The following is an 18504-nucleotide window of genomic DNA, read 5'->3' as shown; positions in this document are numbered from 1 at the left end:
AAGAATTTATGACAAGGGGGGTTTGTAGGGGTTACCGTTTTCCCATCAAAATTTTTGCTGAATCCCAGAATCCCGAAAATTGAGAAAATAATAACACTGTCACACCAGTTTGTAGGGTTTAAAATCCCGACATAATGACAAAAAAGGGGAATACCTAGTAATCTAAGGCTCTATTTATACTAAAATGATTAAAAATCAATTGTCTCATTAACTACCTGGTTGGGGAATTTTATTTTTCATGAAATAATTTATATACACAAAACTGCACAAAAGACATTTAACAATGTAAATATTGTTTTCCCCAACTAGGTAGTTAATGACATAATTGATTTTCAATCATTTCAGTATAACAACATTCACCAACGTTTTGTCTCCAACACTTCTGGACAGGCATACACACATACACCAATGAATATGTACCAGCTTTAATATCTTGGAGGGAACAACATTGAATTCAGATAAAACTTCTTAAGAGATATTCCAAAATGAAACTACTATCTGACAGCTTAATTATTAGTTGATTGCTATTGCTTTACTCCAGACCCGATCAGTCGAACTAATCAAACCGATTTTTTAATCGAACCTGATCGAACCTAATCGAACAATTAGAGTTCGATTATCGAACTTAATCAAACCTAATAGACCTTTTTTCAAAGAGGCCACCCTTTTGAATAATTATGTACTCCAGCAGAAAAATAATGATACAACCATGCATCAATTATTACAATATACACGATACAGTAATTATGCATGGCTGTATTATTGTTTTTATGGCTGGAGTACATAATTATTCAACAGGATGGCCTCTTTGAAAAAAGGTCTATTGAACACTCACAATTTTAAGGAAAATCTGAAATTTGGATTAGTTCGATTAATCAAACTCTAATCGTTCGATTAGGTTCAACCAGGTTTGATTAGTTCGATTAAAAAATTGGTTCAATTAGTTCGATGATCGGGTCTGGTTTACTCTTTGTTGGTCTGTAATAAACAAATGACAGTTATTGAGGGCTATTTGCCAAAAATTTTTAAGGAAACAAGGGGTTATTCATCTAAAGTCCCCTGAAAGTAAAGGCATGTTACCGTTAACGGCTCTAACTTGGGAAGAGTGGTCATAACATGGGATGGTTGATTTCTGGTCTGTATTTTCACTTACTGTTAAATCTCCCTTGACAACAAGTTTGTTTTTCTATGAGATTTGCGACTAATGTTAATTAAATGACTTTGGAGGTTCGGTAAATTATGCCCGAATTGCTGTCCCATGTTTCGTCAGACTGTCCCAAGTTAGAGCCGTTGACGGTAATTCATGCTTATGGATTATTAACCGAAAAGCCGGTCTCTCTGAGGAAATATTGACCGAGGGCACGTGTGCCCGATATATACTACAAGCACTGGATTGCTAATATCTGGACGTAACTCCTTAAAGTACCTCGGCACTGCTTAGAAAACAACTGGACTGTCCATAGCCTATAAATGACAATATAACATACACAACTGATTTTATTAATTGATGACTTGCGTTAAATTTGTTTAAGCTTTATTATAGTATAAACACACACGTTTGATGAAATTGGAATCTTTACCCTGCTGTTTGGATGGGTATTATAATTCAAAAACCATTTTTAAGTATGATGCCTGTCGTAGTAGCCATGGAAAGTAGAGTTTTTGGGAGAGATGAAACCACTAATGAGTGCCTGACAAACCTGTTGGGACACTGAAATATGTGTGTTTTCCATTAAAAAATGTCCTCAGAACATTAACTTGAGGCTGTTTAAAAGCTTCGATACCAAACTGGAACGCCAAATTCTCCAACAAAGTTGATTCATCCATGCTATACAAGAAAATAAGCAGCAAACAAGTCCAACAAACAACCACCGCTTGAATTTTGAAACTCGTAAAAAAATTTTAAGTCGTGCCTAATTCGTATCGGGGAGAGTTCAATTTCTAAAACATTACGTAACGTCTGGGGCTTCATTTTCTAACCTCTCGCCAGCTAAAAACTGTCTTTAGCCGATATACGGCTAAGAGCGGCAAATCTCTGGAAAGAGGATCTACCGACTATTAAGCATCCTCTAAAAGAAGCACGAATTCGTTAGAGGATGCAAGCAGCCTACTCTTTTATTCGCTCTTTCAATTCGCTCGTGCGCTCTTTTATTCGCTCTTTTTGTTTGCTAAACGCATTCGGTTTGCTCTTTTCATTCGCTCATTCGCTCTTTTGATGCGCTCTTTTATTGCGCTCTTTCAATTCGCTCTTTTCGTTCGCTCTTTGCATGCGCTCTCTGTTCGGCAAATCATCAGTTCGGGATTTTATCCATTCTGCAAATTATCAGTTCCGTAAATTTAGTGTTCTGTAAAGTAGCTTATTACGGCATGGAAACGGCTAGTTTCAGAAAAAAAATTCTGAAGTCTTTTTTTAAAAGATGGCTGACCAAAAGTTACATACCATTCTGCAAGTATTAGGCTTACATAATTACGTTCAGAATTTCAAAGATGAAAACATCACATCTGATATAATTTCAATGTTATCAAAGGAAGATTTCAAGTCACTAGGGCTTACAGATAATTCTACTATCATGAGATTGAGAATTAAATTTTCATTTGGTGGTGAAAGTCCAGGTAAAGTTTTGACAAATGGTGCACCAAAATTTTTTATTCCTAAACAAGTACTTGAAAACTTTCTGGAAGATGGATGTTTAATTGAAGAAATAGCTAACATGCTGAATATTTCTGTACGCACTATTTACAGGCGAATGGAAGACTATGGTTTATCAAAACATAAGTTTTCTGAGATTAATGAGGAGGATTTTTAGACATCTTGTTGATAAGACTTGTTGAAGAATTCCCTCATTGTGGAGAGGTAATGCTAAGAGAATTATTAAAGGAAAGAAGCATCAAAATTACCAGACAAACTTTGCGAGACAGCTTGAACCGGATTGACGAAAATGGTAGTCTAAAGATGAGGAAGAAAAAGAGTTTACACCGTAGAGTTTACAGTGTACAGGGACCAAATCATTTGTGGCATCTGGATACAAACCATAAACTTGTAAGGTGGAATTTTATCATAACTGGTATAGTTGACGGTTTTAGTCGTTTACCTGTAGGTTTGTATTGCACCAATAACAACAAGGCTTTAACTATTTTGAGTTGCTTTCAAGCTTCTGTTGAAGAGTATGGTTTGCCCAGCAGAGTGCGTGCAGACAAAGGGAAAGAAAATGTTTTGGTGGCTGATTATATGATCGAGAGAAGAGGGGTTGGTAGGAAAAGTATGATTACTGGAAAGAGTACTCATAATCAGAGAGTTGAAAGATTGTGGCGCGATGTGTATACTGGTGTTCTCTCTTATTTTTCTAACATTTTCACTTACTTAGAGGATCAAGATGTCTTAGATTCAACTAATATCCTGCATCTCACTGCATTACATCATGTGTATCTTCCTTTCATTACTGAAAAGCTGTGGGGTTTACCGCATATGGTCACGTTCAAACGATTGAATTGTTGAATTGATATTTCAATACCGTCAAACTAAATAAATACAATGAATGGATGTTAATAAATATCTAGTTCGTACATGAGTAATTGATAATTGAAAATGAAAAATTAAATATTTGTGAGAGGCTAAGTCAAAAATGAGCAAAAACGACAAAGTCCAAATGAGTGAAAAATGAGTGAAAATGGATAAGTCCAGAAGTCAGAGTGCCTGAGGTCAAGTAGACCATGAATACAATATGAAAATCTGAATATATAAGCTATGAGTATATAAATATATAATGTCTATGTCTAACTTAACCTAAATGTGAAAAGAAAAAGCAAAAACAAGATGGCTGACTTACCAGTTAGGCCATGAATGAAAACTGTGAAGGTGTGGCCATACAGGTAAGTGTGAGAGACAAAACAAACTAAGAACTATGACTTGTCTTCAGTTGTTGAATGAATTGAGATGATATTTATTTGAATTGACTTGTGAGTGACTCAAGTCTGGAGCTGAGGTCCTTACTCCATGGCTGTCATGAGTCAAGTGAGAAGCTGAATGCCTTTAGGCCTTAAATACACTTGATGCACCAAGTTGTCAAGGCAACAAAAAACAACATGGTTTGAGAGCATGACCTCAGTTGGCAAAATATACTAAAATAAAATGGTAGCTAAGCTATGAAAAATGTAAACAAAATGTAAACAAATATGGTGGCTAAAGCTATGAAATATTTTACGATACAAATTTTTATGAAATTTTCTTTTTATAATTTTTATAATTTTGGTTTTATAATCAATAACTTTACACTCCCCACAAAGAAAATTGAGTTGAAATTTATTAAATCACTTGGCATTTGACTTTAAGTCAATGTCTTTTGCGAGAGCACCAAGCTCGGCAATCAAGTCATTTTCATCAATACCACATATTTTCACAAGACCACGAACTGATCGATACGTTTCACGACAAACTGCCTCGTTGGCATTACGATAGCGAACTTTTGCCCTTCGTGGCAATGAATCATTTCCGTACTCAAGTGCGCTGATGATCCCGTATGTGTATCGATTTTGAATCACTGAATCGACTTTGGTGAATATGACGATATCTCCTTCGGATAACAAATCATCGTGGAACCACTTCTGTTGCTTCATGAGTTTGGGAACATGTACGAGAAGCCATGTTTCGAACCAGGCGTTGAAGCACTTTTCGTTTTCTTTGATGATCTTGGTGGGAGAATCACATGTGATCAAGCCATCGATGCTTCTATCGTTGTTTCTGCCAAGGAGAAGTCGGTTTGGCGTAATCAAATCGAGGATCTCAAAATCACCGATGACGTCACCAATGGCTAACGGTAGATTATTGATCTGATTGGCGATTGATGCAGCAAGAGTTTCCCATTGTAGGATTGCTAACCTATGATTGTTGAGACTCTTTGATATAGATGAATTGATCTCCTTTATCTTTCTCTCTACTTTGCCATGCATGTTATGTCCTTGGACTGGACACACATTGAAATTGACTTTGGTGTTTCGTTGGATCCTTTGCTGTAGGTCTGAGATGTTGATGTTCATTTCCTTACAGCCCTTCACCAATTGGCTGCCTTCGTCACAGAGGAGTTGATTTGGAAATCCATGGTTTGCAGAGAATCTTGTGATGGCTTGGATGAATGATGTGGTGGTGTAGTCATCCATGGTGTAAATCTTTGTTGCTGTCGTGGAACAACAACAGAACACGATCAGCCAGATTTTCACAGTGGTTCTCTTGTGTTGCGGTGCATAACATTGGTATGGTCCGGATAGATCCAATTGAGTGTGATAAAATGCAGGAGCAATTGTCATGTTGCATCTTGAAATGGGTCCCATTGACATCTCAATCGTCCTTTTTTCGAGAAAACGACAGCGTTGACAAGCTTTCTTGATCTGTTTCATAAGTGCACGTCCTTCAATGATGTGGCACTTTTTAAGCGTGTAGCGAAGTGTTGTTTCTATCCCTGAATGTTGCACAGTTGGATGATGCCAGTGAGTTTCAAGGGCGATGCTGTATGCAACAGGTGAATATCTGTCCATCACAGGTACGCAGAATGTATCTGATGATAGGTCTTTCATAACGCCAGTGAATCTGCCAACAATTAACACTTCCTGATCTGGCAGAATCCGACCAGTGTATGTCAATATGCCTTGGACATCCTTGGTGATACGTTCGTATTTTGATTTAGGAAGGAACTTCAGTAGCTCTGATGATGATTTCTTGAAGAAGTATTGTTCGGCTTCTTCAATTTCTGTGTTTGTGAGCATGGGAACCAAAGATACATCCACTTTGATATTTTGGAGTTGTTGATTTGAAGACTTTGATGATGATTTGTCTTTGGAGCAATCGAAGAGTGTCTTTGAGTATCTTCGAACATAGGCAAAGATTCTGATAACAGTTGAGAATCGATGACGGTTTGGATCAATGAGGTATTGGCTGAATTTGTATCTTTGTTGCACAAGATTCATAGTGTGATGGGTTGACACATATTTGATGGGTACCATACGTTCTTTCTCCACTTCGTTTGTGTCAGATGCTGAAAGACGTAGATCTTGTGCTGATTTTATTGGAAAGTCTGAAATTGGTAAGTGCATCCATTGATGTCCATTGAACCATGGCGAGTCTGGTTGTACATCTTCAAGTGTTGCTCCACGTCGAGTGCCGATGTCTGCCATCATGTCAGCAGTGTTGATGTAGAACCATTGATTTCTATTGGAGAATCTGTTGATGTCTATGACACGATTACGAGCCCAGAGCTTTAGGGGTTTTTCATCGTTTGTAATCCAGTGAAGCGCAATCTGACTGTCAGTGAATTTGATGTTGGATTTGTGATATTGACCAAATGAGCGTTTGACAACTTCACCGGTATGTGTGTTGATGAGGGATGCCATGAGTTCAGCTCGAGGGAGTGACAATCCATTTGGTACAGTACGAGATCGAGCAAAGACAAGTTGAGATGAGAATTGACCATTTCGTCGAGTGTATCTAGCATAAATGCAAACACATACCAATGATTGGCTGGCATCTCCAAAGTCGAGCGTTTGGATGTCAGTACTGATGGCGTCTTCTGGGATGACTGCACGACGGAATTGAATTTCTCCAAGTTGAGTCATGGTTTCGAAGTGTTTGATCCAGATGGGTCGAAGTTCAGTTGGAATTGTGTCGTCCCAATCTAGTTGTCTTGTTGAAAGATCGTGTAAGTCGAGCTTCATAGCAGCAACTATTGGTGTCATCATCCCTGTAATGTCAAAGATTTCTGCAACTTTGGAAGCGCAGTGCCTTCGAGTGAGATTGGTTGGAATGATGTTTGATGCATTGGTTGGTTTCTTGCCTCTTTGCTTCTTTGCGAAATTCAAATCTGAGATGCAGAGTGAGAGTCGATCGGCTTTGGGATACCACTTCATACCACCAACTGAAATGCTAACACCATCGTCTGTGAGGTCTGGTGATGGATCAATGCCAGAGAATGTCACACCTTTGAGGTTGAATCCTCCACGATTGATGACAACTTCTAACTGATCAGCTCTGTTGAAAGCTGCGTCGATGTCTTTCTCGCCTGTGATGCAATCGTCAACGTATACATCTTCATTGATGATTTGCTTCACTTCTGGATATTCATCTCCAAATAGGTTTGCGATTGCACGGAGACCACATTCTGCTTGGTTTCCACTTGATCGTATCCCGTAAATGAGTGTCTTGATTACCTTTTCCTTTGGAATCTTTGATGGGTCGAGGTTATTCTGCCAGATGTAACGCTGGTAACACCAATCTTTGCAGTTGAGTCTGATCGTGTTATACATTTTTCGTATATCCGTGTGTATGCCAACTTGATGTATGGACCATCTGATAAGAACTTCTTGGAGCTTGTTGAGGTTGTTCTGTCCTTTTGCCAACAAATCATTCAGACTATAACCTGAGCTGGTTGGGTGTGATGCGTCATATACAACTCGACATGGTGTACTTAGTGATGTGGTTTTCCATACAGCACGCCATGGGATGAAGTTGTGCGTTGGTGAGTCAGCTAACATGGTTTGTTGGTCAGCAGTGAGATTTTCAACGAAGTCGACGTAACCCATCTCTTGCAATTTGGCTTCTGATTTGATGATGTCGTCTTTGTCTTTTGGATTAGCTCCCAACTTCTTGAGCTGTTGGTAGTAAATTTTGAGAGCAATATTCTTGTTTGGTGCTAGTTTTGATACTTTGTCGACGAATGGAAGACGAGCTGTGATGATGTTTTGGTTGGTGTCAATGTCAATGGATGAGTTAATGACGTCTTGCTCAACCTCCTCTTTGATGCTAACTTCCCTTTGATGAATGGAGTTTTTGCAGTCTTTGCAGTTTCTGCACATTACACATCGATAGGTGATTTCTGTCCCAGTTGATTCAGTTGATTCGAAGCGTTTGAGGTTCTGGGATGGAAATGATAATTTGGAAACATCTGGATTGACTTGGAGTCCATTCTGGTAGAGCTTGAATTGCTGACTGCAGAAGCTGTTGAAGGTTGATTGATTGAAGAACTGTTGATGGATTGCAGTGAAGATGGGATGCGGACCACCAATTACGCCTTGGCCACCATCTGCATTGCGGAACACTGATTTGTAGATTGATAATCCTGATGGCATTTGAAATACAAGTTTGGGGCTGTATCTCAAATATTTGACCCCAATCATGAAATGTACGTCACCACCCACTGTTGCTGATGTCTTCGGGAGTGTTGATGGGTTGCCGGGGTAGCTCTCTCTGATGGCTTGGTTGACCTCATGGAGCGGATATTCAGGAAAAGTTGCAGTGAGCTGTTGCAGGCATGTACCATCAGATAGCATAGCATCTTGTCCGTTTGCCATTGGAATCTTGACGATGTATGATCCAAGAGATGTGCAGGTTGTTGTGTTACCTACACCACCAATCTGAGTGGCAATGGATGATTCTTTGATAGCTGATGTTCCAAGGTCCTTGATTGCAGAGTGTTTGATCAGGAAATCGCTGCACCCATTGTCAAAGAAGATTGTAAAGTGTTTGTTGTTGATGATGACAGTTTGTAATAAGTAGATACCTTCATCGTCAGATGAGTTGTTGGTCTTTGGAGTTGAAGTATGGAACGACAGACTGATATTCTTGGCGAAGGTTGGAAGCTTTGGATTCTTCATGTAACGCTCCTTGTAATTGGTGAGTAGATCTTTGTTGGCGTTGGAGTCTTTATGCTCTTCGCAAACTAGTACGTGCTTGCGAATGGTTGACTGCTGATGGGATGGATGAGGGCAAAAGGCTGACCAAAAGTTACATACCATTCTGCAAGTATTAGGCTTACATAATTACGTTCAGAATTTCAAAGATGAAAACATCACATCTGATATAATTTCAATGTTATCAAAGGAAGATTTCAAGTCACTAGGGCTTACAGATAATTCTACTATCATGAGATTGAGAATTAAATGTTGTTCATTTGGTGGTGAAAGTCCAGGTAAAGTTTTGACAAATGGTGCACCAAAATTTTTAATTCCTAAACAAGTACTTGAAAACTTTCTGGAAGATGGATGTTTAATTGAAGAAATAGCTAACATGCTGAATATTTCTGTACGCACTATTTACAGGCGAATGGAAGACTATGGTTTATCAAAACATAAGTTTTCTGAGATTAATGAGGAGGATTTAGACATCTTGTTGATAAGACTTGTTGAAGAATTCCCTCATTGTGGAGAGGTAATGCTAAGAGAATTATTAAAGGAAAGAAGCATCAAAATTACCAGACAAACTTTGCGAGACAGCTTGAACCGGATTGACGAAAATGGTAGTCTAAAGATGAGGAAGAAAAAGAGTTTACACCGTAGAGTTTACAGTGTACAGGGACCAAATCATTTGTGGCATCTGGATACAAACCATAAACTTGTAAGGTGGAATTTTATCATAACTGGTATAGTTGACGGTTTTAGTCGTTTACCTGTAGGTTTGTATTGCACCAATAACAACAAGGCTTTAACTATTTTGAGTTGCTTTCAAGCTTCTGTTGAAGAGTATGGTTTGCCCAGCAGAGTGCGTGCGGACAAAGGGAAAGAAAATGTTTTGGTGGCTGATTATATGATCGAGAGAAGAGGGGTTGGTAGGAAAAGTATGATTACTGGAAAGAGTACTCATAATCAGAGAGTTGAAAGATTGTGGCGCGATGTGTATACTGGTGTTCTCTCTTATTTTTCTAACATTTTCACTTACTTAGAGGATCAAGATGTCTTAGATTCAACTAATATCCTGCATCTCACTGCATTACATCATGTGTATCTTCCTTTCATTACTGAAAAGCTCTGCAGATGGAGACAAGCATGGTCCACACATCGCTTAAGAACAGTAAACTCAACTCCACAGCGACTTTGGGTGACTGCTCAAATGACCAATCCTATTGACATTGATCCTCCTGTTGTTGACGAATTTTATGGAGCTGAAGATAACGTAGTTTTGAATGAAGAAGAACAAGGAGACACTAGACCAATATTTGAATTTGATGGTTTATCTTTGAGTGAGGAATGCTTAGTAGAACTTGAAAACATGTCACTTGATCAAAGAGAGGATTGTGGAATAAGTCAATACTACGAAGCTGTTCGGATCATTGCACAGTTTCATCAAATTAACTGATCAATTTGATTATGTTAAAAAAACTTCAATACAATGTGGTATACCATCATTCTTCTAATTTATTTGATGGCAAAACACACTTTTTGGTACTTTTTATTTTTTTTTTTTTTTTTTTTCTTTCTTTTCCAGCTCCTTGAAAACCTTTTCTCTCATTTGATCATAAAGTTTTTCTTTCATAGATTTAAAAGTTAATCTCATGGTTGATCGAAATTTGATTTACGTTTTTGTTTACGTTAATTTGAAATTTCCCGCTGTTTTGTAATTTCCCGCTGTTTTGTAATTTCCCTCTGTTTTTTAATCGAATTTTTTGACGTTCGATTTTCGAATGCGTTCTATAGAGAAACAAAACCAAAACAAAACAAAACAAAAAAACTCTCAGCTCAGTAAGTAAAGAAGAAACATAATCATAATCAGATGATGGAAGATTCAATTTGATTGATTAGAATATATTATGCAGTTTTTATGCCTGGTGCTTCTTGAGCTATGTATAAGAGTTATTCAGTATAATTGAAATCTTTTAATGCTTCATGATGAGTCGCCTTATTTCAATCTTAACCATATGAGATTAACCAGGAATCCCATGCTTGATTTCGTGAAATTCTGGGATAAATTTCCCTTGGTCACCTTTTTAAATTTTTGAAATTCCCCTCGTTTCACTCGGGAAATTTCAAAAATTTCAAAAGTGACCTCGGGAAATTTATCCCAAATTTCCCTCATAACCATGAGATTACTAGTACAAATTCAGTGGGTATCTCCTACCGGCTTTTGCGTCGTCTTTTTGCTCTTCGTACTATAATTAGAAGAAAATTTACCTTTATCGTACAAAATTAGAGCAAAATCAGAAATTAGTGGATTATTTTAATTCCTTCAATGTGGCCAAAATAATTTATCATACTAATTAGAGGATGGATTATATTAGAAGAATGACGGTACTCTATTTTGTTTAGTTTATTTAGCAAAGAATGACAAGATAATGATATTTTGATATCATGCACAAAGATTAAAAAAAATATCAAAACTTGAAAAAAAAACATGTGTTACCTTCAAAGAGTTTCAGGTGCCACTATTATTAGATGATTTTTGATAACCTTGCACCAATGGTTGTCTGCATCAGTTTTTAGAATTAGGTTCCAGAAAAAAATAAATGACTAAAACGTAAAAGACAAGGTTTAGAAAAGCTCCTTTCTTCTTTATCAGTGAATAAAAAAATAAGTAGGTTTAATTTAAAAAAAAAAATTGAGGCAGGCAACCTTTGGTTCGCAACGTACTGTAATATTATTTAACTTAAGATATTTCTTAAAGTCAAAGACTACTCTTATATGTTTGACGTTTTTAAGTTTGACAAAATTGTAGACAATGAGCTCCCAGGTCTCTATAAACTATATTGTGATTATTTCCAGGAACGAAATATAAAATTTATGCTAATGGAATTTTTATATTATCATTTTTTGGTTTTGGTAAAATTAGGGTCAGTCAGGTCAACAGAACAACAAATTCAATTTGTCTCACCTACCTTAAGTGGATAAATTTTCGCGTGGACTTTTTTTCACGAATCGAAAATCGAAAATTTTCGCGTGGACTAAATTTCGCGAATCAGCCTCTTTTTCACCTAATTTCTTTCATTTTCCTAGGGGTTTTGGCAAAAATCATAATTTTTAAATTTTTCGCGTGGACAAAATTTTTGCGAAAATGGCCAAAATACGCGAAAATCGCGAAAATTAATCCACGCGAAAATTTATCCACTTAAGGTAATATATATAATTATTGCTTTTTTTAGACAAACAAATAAAAATGGAAGAAGCTTTGGCCAAAGTAGGTTTGGCACATCTAGTACAAAAGTTCAAAGATGAAAAGGTCGATGCTAATGTCATAACTTCGGCTTCTCATGAAGACCTTAAACACCTTGGTGTTAAAAAGCTTGGGGATCGAGTTAAATTGAAAGAACTCTGTAAAAACACTACAATGTCCAGGATAAGACAAGAACGGCGAGATCTTTTTGCCCCATATCCAAGTGCAACCACTAGAAACAAAAAAGCAACAAAAAGATAAGAAAGCACCAAAGAAAAGGACTTGGTCGGCCCAGTTTTTTTTGTCTGGCCGACAAGTTTTCTACAAGCATACCTTGTCCAACCGAAAGAGTTACCCTTCTGAATGCTGGGTTAGGATTGAAAAGAATTAAACTTGATATTGAGCAGCATGATGAAACTATTATTTACCAAGCTATTATGTCTGAGGAGAAAGACAATGATGGGCAGACTATTGGTTTTCCAGCATTAAAGGCTGCAGGTGGTTTTCAACCAATGAAGGTGGAACCAAACTCTAAAACGTTGGTTAACTTGAATTGTCCTTTAAATGTCCGATCTTTAAAGTTGTGTATTGGGCAAGGGAAAATCTTTTTGAGGCCAATACAGAAATCTCTTTCGGTGATACCATTAAAGAATGATGAAAAAGTTTCCATTCTGAAAGAGAAATGTTTTGAATGCGGTCAGGAGTTTTCCCTTCAAGATTTAACATTCCATGTTGAATCTTGTGGCAAAGATATGGACACTGATGAAGAACTTCCTCCTTTTTATCGTGAAGTTGGTTCAGAAGATGACAACCGAAATAGAAATGATGAAGATAAGGAAAATGAAAACAATGAAAATGAAAACAATGAAAATGAGAATAACGGAAATGAAACTGAGGAAAATCAAAATCATGAATCTACTGTTGGAAACCGAAATGATAGTGCCTTCAACATTACTGTGGAATATGTGGGTCAAGATGACATCATAAGTCAGGAACATGACGACTTTAAAAAAATCCAAGAGGATTTTGACATCATTGAATCTGTTAACAAAATTTTAAATCATGGCTTCGCTAACAATAATAATAGCCCAGTGGAACTACTAAGAGTGATGCAAGAGCATCTTGTTCTTGGGCGGAGCTTAGAAGTTCGTGATGTTTCGGTTGCTGAGGAAGGTCCTGTCAACTTTATAATGGTTGACCGTGCCAATTTACTTGTAACAGGCTTCGATGAAATCAGCCAGCTTGATTTCAAGTTTATGTGCCTGCGTGTCCAATTTTATTGTGAGGTTAGTATAATTTATGAAAAAAATATGCCATAAGTTTAATTTTTGATTTTCATCCCTGTTATTTAAAGTACATAACATCAATAAATCTACTTGCGAAATGGAAATTGTTAAAGTGCAGATGTGTTTCTAGTTAATCAAAAACTTGCAAAGCTCCTTTTTTTGTGAGAAGAAAAAATATTATTTGATAAATTTATGGGCTGCAAAAGTTAATTTAATTATTGAGATGATTAAATTTTGTGAGTTTGCCTGTTTTTATGGAACACTGTACTTTAATGGGATAAAGTTTTGTGGATTTTGGCCCAATCCACAAAATTATGTCCCCAAGAAAATCCAGAAAGGGGTCATCCACAAAAAATCCCAGCAATAAAATTAAAAAATGTCCGATCTGCGAAATTTTGAGATTTTCTATAATTAACGACTTTTCTTATCCGCAAAATTTAATCCCTGGGAAATTTTATATAAGTAGGTAAGTACTGCCATAAGAGCTCATTTTGCGAAGATTTCATTTTGTGAGAATGGCTAAAAATTGCTAAAAACTAATTACTGTTTAATTATTGTAAAATTAGACAGTCAGCACTAAAAAAAATTGTGGACTAAGATTTTTGGACTTCAGCTTCAGGGACGCAAAGAGAACATGTTCTTGATGGTCTCCTAAAGCCTCACTCTGAGGTCTTTTAGAAGAGACTATTGGGTGGTTATTGCAATTAGATATCCCAAGTAGATCAACATGTTCCTGTTTAGAATATTGACCCTGTTATACAGGTTGACTTTTCAAGGTGTCGTTTTTAAACATAATTTTTTTTTGAATACTTAGAGAGCAGAGGATTCAGGAGGACCAAGGAAAGATTTCTTCAATCAAATGGTCCGGGAAATCAAAGAGGAATTCTTTGATAAGGAAGCATTGCCAATCAACAAATACTATAATGCTGGCACAGTTATGGGTAAGCTCAAATACACTAATTACAATAGAGAATATTTTGGCCATAACTTAAGTAAGACTATAGACATGTATTGTTTTTGTCAATTTCTATATTTTGTAATTTGGAAACTTGGAAAACTAAGAACATACTGCTCAATAGCCCTAATTATAATCACCTAATTTATAACATCTTTATATTTGATTTAGGTTTAAGTATGTTACAGAATGGTCCTTTCCCTCGTTTTTTGAAAGAAGATGAAATTAAGGAAATATTCACAAAAGAAAAACCAGAACTTAAATACTTGCACATAAGACAAGCATTTAAAGATCTTGGAATTTTACAGGTAATTTTTTTCCATATTCTAATTGGTTTATAAAATTGTTGGCTTTAGGTCTACTTCTCTTTGTTTGCTTTGTGAAAAATAATCAAAGAATGCACCCCCCCCCTGAGCTTAGGGGGGGGGCTAAATCATTTTTGCTTGGTTGGGGGCTGACTTTTTTCAAAAATACTGGGGGCTAGCTTTCTAGGGGGGGCTAAGTTTTAGTTAATTGAACTGGGGGCTGGGTTTATAATTTTATGTTTTCAACGAATTCGAAAAATCAGCTTTGCAAAGTTTGATATTTGTTAATAGGAAAACCTTATTTAGATGACCTTTATTTCTTAAGAACTCTCATGTCAAGCACAATTTTTTTGAGTTTCCGTTTCATGAAGGTGGGGGCTACATTCTCAAAATTTAGCTGGGGGCTTTTTTCATTAGCCCCCCCCCCTGAAAATTACTGGGGGCTGGACCCCTCTGCACACTATGCTAACTTGCTGTCTTCTGCTAGTATGGATTGTGCAACCAGATGCAACTTGTTGTGAGAATTAATGCAGTAAATAGTCTTGGTTCAATTGTCTGTAATGGTTGATTGTGATTTTGTTGTGATCTGTATTTTCTTTAATTTGATCATTGCAGCTATAATAAGCCCTAATGAGACTTTGACTATATATCTTGTACTATATGCCATAAAAATATACTTATTGATTGCATGAAAACTTCTCATATCTCATATTTTTCATTCCATTGATTCTTCCAATCTTGTTCCAGGTTTTCCAACATTTTCCGATGATGCTTCATCTTTTAAGACCATCGCCACAATACAATCTAACATTCCGGAAAGTAGTCGAACTTCTTCAACCTCTCTGGGAAGAAGAAGGTTCAAATGCAAAAATGCGACAGAAGAAATTGTATGCAATTTTCCTCAAATATTTGAGGCTGGTGCATGGTAAGTTTTCTATTTTCAACATTACTCTTCGCTATGTTGTTAATGTTGAGCAATAAATAATGGAATGTGGTCTGTGACTGAAAAATTTTGTAACAGCTACCCAATTTTCATAAGGACCCATTTAATAAGAGTTCTCAAATACGTAAAAAATACATCCAAAATATTTTGTGACTTTAATTAACTTAAAGGTACTAATTTTCGCTATATTAATTTTCGCGCATCAAGAAAAAATATTTTTAGCGCATAACAATTTTCACGCACCAGCCAGTTGTCTGCAAATTATCGGTATTAAATTTCGCTCATTTTTGGGCCTTTGCGCGAAATTGCGCGAAAATTAGCACGCATGAAAATAAGTACCTTTAAGGTATCCGACTTTTCTTTTGCTAAACTTATCTAATATACATATTTATCTCTTTACCATTCAACACAATTAAAGGTGGTAAACGATCTGTTGTATTAGCAGACATCTTACGATTCACTACTGGTTCTGAAGAGGAACCTCTCCTGGGATATGGAATTCATCCCACACTGAAGATTTTGCCTGTTTTGAGTAGCTTTCTTCCCACTTCGAACACTTGCATTAACCAGTTGCAGCTATACACAGAGACAATGACCATTCCTCTGCTAAAAGAGAACGAACTATTTTCCAAGTTTGACGTGTCCTTCTTGCATCGGGAGTTTGGATTGGCTTGAAGTTGACTAATGACTGATTTTAGTTTTGATTTTACTTCTTCCAATCGGTTACCTTATATTAGTGGATGTAGATTAATTTCAATCAAGTTTAAGGGTTCCAGTCAGGGAAAACCTGGAAGATGGATTGTTTTTCGGAAGATTTGGTCTCAAGCCCTTGTAAGTGATGCAAAAGGACGTGTCAAACTTGAAAAACAGTTCTTCCTCTTTTGGCTGGGGGATAGTAAACAATCTATAAAAGACCTATATAAATTATTAAATTTTTCTAGGGAATTTGGGCAAAAATCATGAAATAAAACATTTTACAAGAATTTAATTTTGCAAAATTGGAAAAAAAATTCTCAAAACCACAAAAATTAATCCATTTAAGGGCTCTGACCATGACTTTTCGTCAGTTTTTGACTCATAATCTTCAGTCATAACTTTTCACGCATTTGAAGAGAAAAATTTTCTGCAAAAGTTTAAGTAGCACAACTATTTGTAAGTACTTTAGAAAAGATACGTCGGAAAAAGCTCTCTTCCCCATCAAGATTAAGCATTTTTGTGAAAAGTACATGATTAACATCTTTATCACGTCTTTTTAAGGTTCATGCTTCATTGATTTCTTAATTACTCATGATTATATTTTATTAATTAAAAAATATTTTTCAAAAGCAGTCTGTTCCTAAATACGTCAAGAAGGTGAAAACAAAAGGTTTCATCTTCAAATTTAAAACTGATTTTTCACTATGGTCAGCGCCTTTAAGTTAAACAGTTTTAAAATTTTCTAAAAAGTCAACTATTGTCCCACTGGCTTTGGTCAAAGAATGTTTCGAAGCAATTAAAATATATAATTGAAACCATCAGCCGGCAGCCCTTCTACAAATGTTTCATTATTGGAAGAAATACAATGTTGATCTAGAAAACAAGTTTTATACTAATTTTAACTGTTACACGTTTTTTGTCTTAAATTCCTTAACTTAGGTTCACTTTTGGTCTGGGTCTTGAAAGGTCTCATTTTATCTTAAAGTTTGTATTTTTATCCAAGACTTGTTTTTATCTTATTACATGTGTTTTTTATCTAGAGTTAGTATTTTATCTACTCCATATATTTTTATCTCATACAGGTTGATATTTTTCTTGTGCATGCACATTTTTATCTGAGAGTTAGTTGTGTATTTTTCATGTACATGCATTTTTATCTTAGAGTTGTGTATTTTTCATGTGCATGCACATTTTTATCTGAGAGTTGTGTATTTTTCATGTGCATGCACATTTTTATCTGAGAGTTGTGTATTTTTCATGTACATGCATTTTTATCTTAGAGTTGTGTATTTTTCATGTACATGCATTTTTTTATCTTAGAGTTGTGTATTTTTCATATATATACGTGAAATTTTATCTTAGAGTCTTTATTTACCTTAATGGGGTCATTTTCGCGAATATTTCTTTTCGCGAATTTGCCTGCTTTTAACCTTATTTCGGCAAAAAGCATTAATCAAAAATTTGCGAAAATTAATCCCATTATGGTATCATAATATACATGTAATTATCTTAGGGTTTATATCTATCTTTTGTATGCATTTTATCACAGATTCTGCATTTTATATCTAATGCATATATTTTTTATCTACCTAATAATTTAATACGATAGTATTTTCTTGATTCATTAGATCAAGTAATCCGATTTTTTTGTAATTCCCCACTTCAATAGTCGTAATTAATTCAATAATAAATAGACCGAAGTTTATTCTGAAAAGAACGAATTAAAAATATTCAAAATTAACGCTAATGCAGGCTAATGCCATAATAATACCGCATAATGTATATCGATTTTCAGGGGTTTATTTGCATCAATTAATTAAGTAATTTCAATTTCGCATTATTTTATTTTGGTAGTATTTTTATCTTTATCTTATTTATGCTTGTTGTAGTTAATGTGTCGGAACGGCAGAACATTTTTAGTTACCGTACATCATTAGTTTTCATTTTGTTATAAAACAGAAGCTCCATTTCAGTAACTTGTAAACTTATTCAAACTTTACATTTAATTGTCGGTTGAGAAATAAATTTCACCTTGTTGTGTTATGATTTAATAGCTTTATTTAATTATAAACCTTGATGATTGAAAAATTAAAATTTTTGGCAAACTTTGGGGAATATCTCAAAATCACACATTTCACACATTCACGGATTTTGAGTTTTAATGAAAGTCCCGCCCATAATTCTATCGAAACTTGAATAGCCGAGTCGTTCATGAAAAAAAAATTTCGTTTTCTTTCTATTATTTTGCTTCTTGGTCAAAATTCTGTTAAATTAATTTTGTCATACTGCGCATCAAAGCCTGGGGGACAAGGTTGCGTGGCCAGCTAGAGTGTGTTGAGTGAGGAGGACGGGACTAACTGTGGTGAAATTTTAGATTGTACCTCCTCTAACTAAGGTAAACTAGTAAATATATTTTG

General features: G+C 35.8%; 1 protein-coding gene across 1 annotated transcript; it reads left to right on the top strand.

Annotated features, from left to right (window-relative positions):
• Window positions 1-12149: 12149 nt before the first annotated feature.
• On the top strand, window positions 12150-17114 carry LOC136805106 (uncharacterized). Its single transcript, XM_067061668.1, has 5 exons — window positions 12150-13188; window positions 14003-14129; window positions 14315-14451; window positions 15196-15373; window positions 15810-17114. The coding sequence occupies exons 1-5, from the start codon at window positions 12340-12342 to the stop codon at window positions 16064-16066; spliced, it is 1548 nt and encodes a 515-aa protein (XP_066917769.1). The 5' UTR covers window positions 12150-12339; the 3' UTR covers window positions 16067-17114.
• The last annotated feature ends 1390 nt before the right edge of the window (window positions 17115-18504 follow it).

This window comes from Clytia hemisphaerica, unplaced genomic scaffold, assembly GCF_902728285.1.
Source record: "Clytia hemisphaerica strain Z4C2 unplaced genomic scaffold, Clytia hemisphaerica genome assembly, whole genome shotgun sequence".
NCBI lineage: Eukaryota > Metazoa > Cnidaria > Hydrozoa > Leptothecata > Clytiidae > Clytia > Clytia hemisphaerica.
Note: the sequence above shows the minus strand (reverse complement) of the source record. Positions and strands in the feature narration are given on the sequence as shown.

Coding starts and splice junctions, on each gene's coding strand:
- LOC136805106 (XM_067061668.1), top strand. CDS start 12,340: ATGTCTGAGGAGAAAGACAATGATGGGCAGACTATTGGTTTTCCAGCA. Junction 14,130..14,314: donor TAATGCTGGCACAGTTATGG/GTAAGCTCAAAT, acceptor TATTTGATTTAG/GTTTAAGTATGTTACAGAAT. Junction 15,374..15,809: donor ATATTTGAGGCTGGTGCATG/GTAAGTTTTCTA, acceptor ACACAATTAAAG/GTGGTAAACGATCTGTTGTA.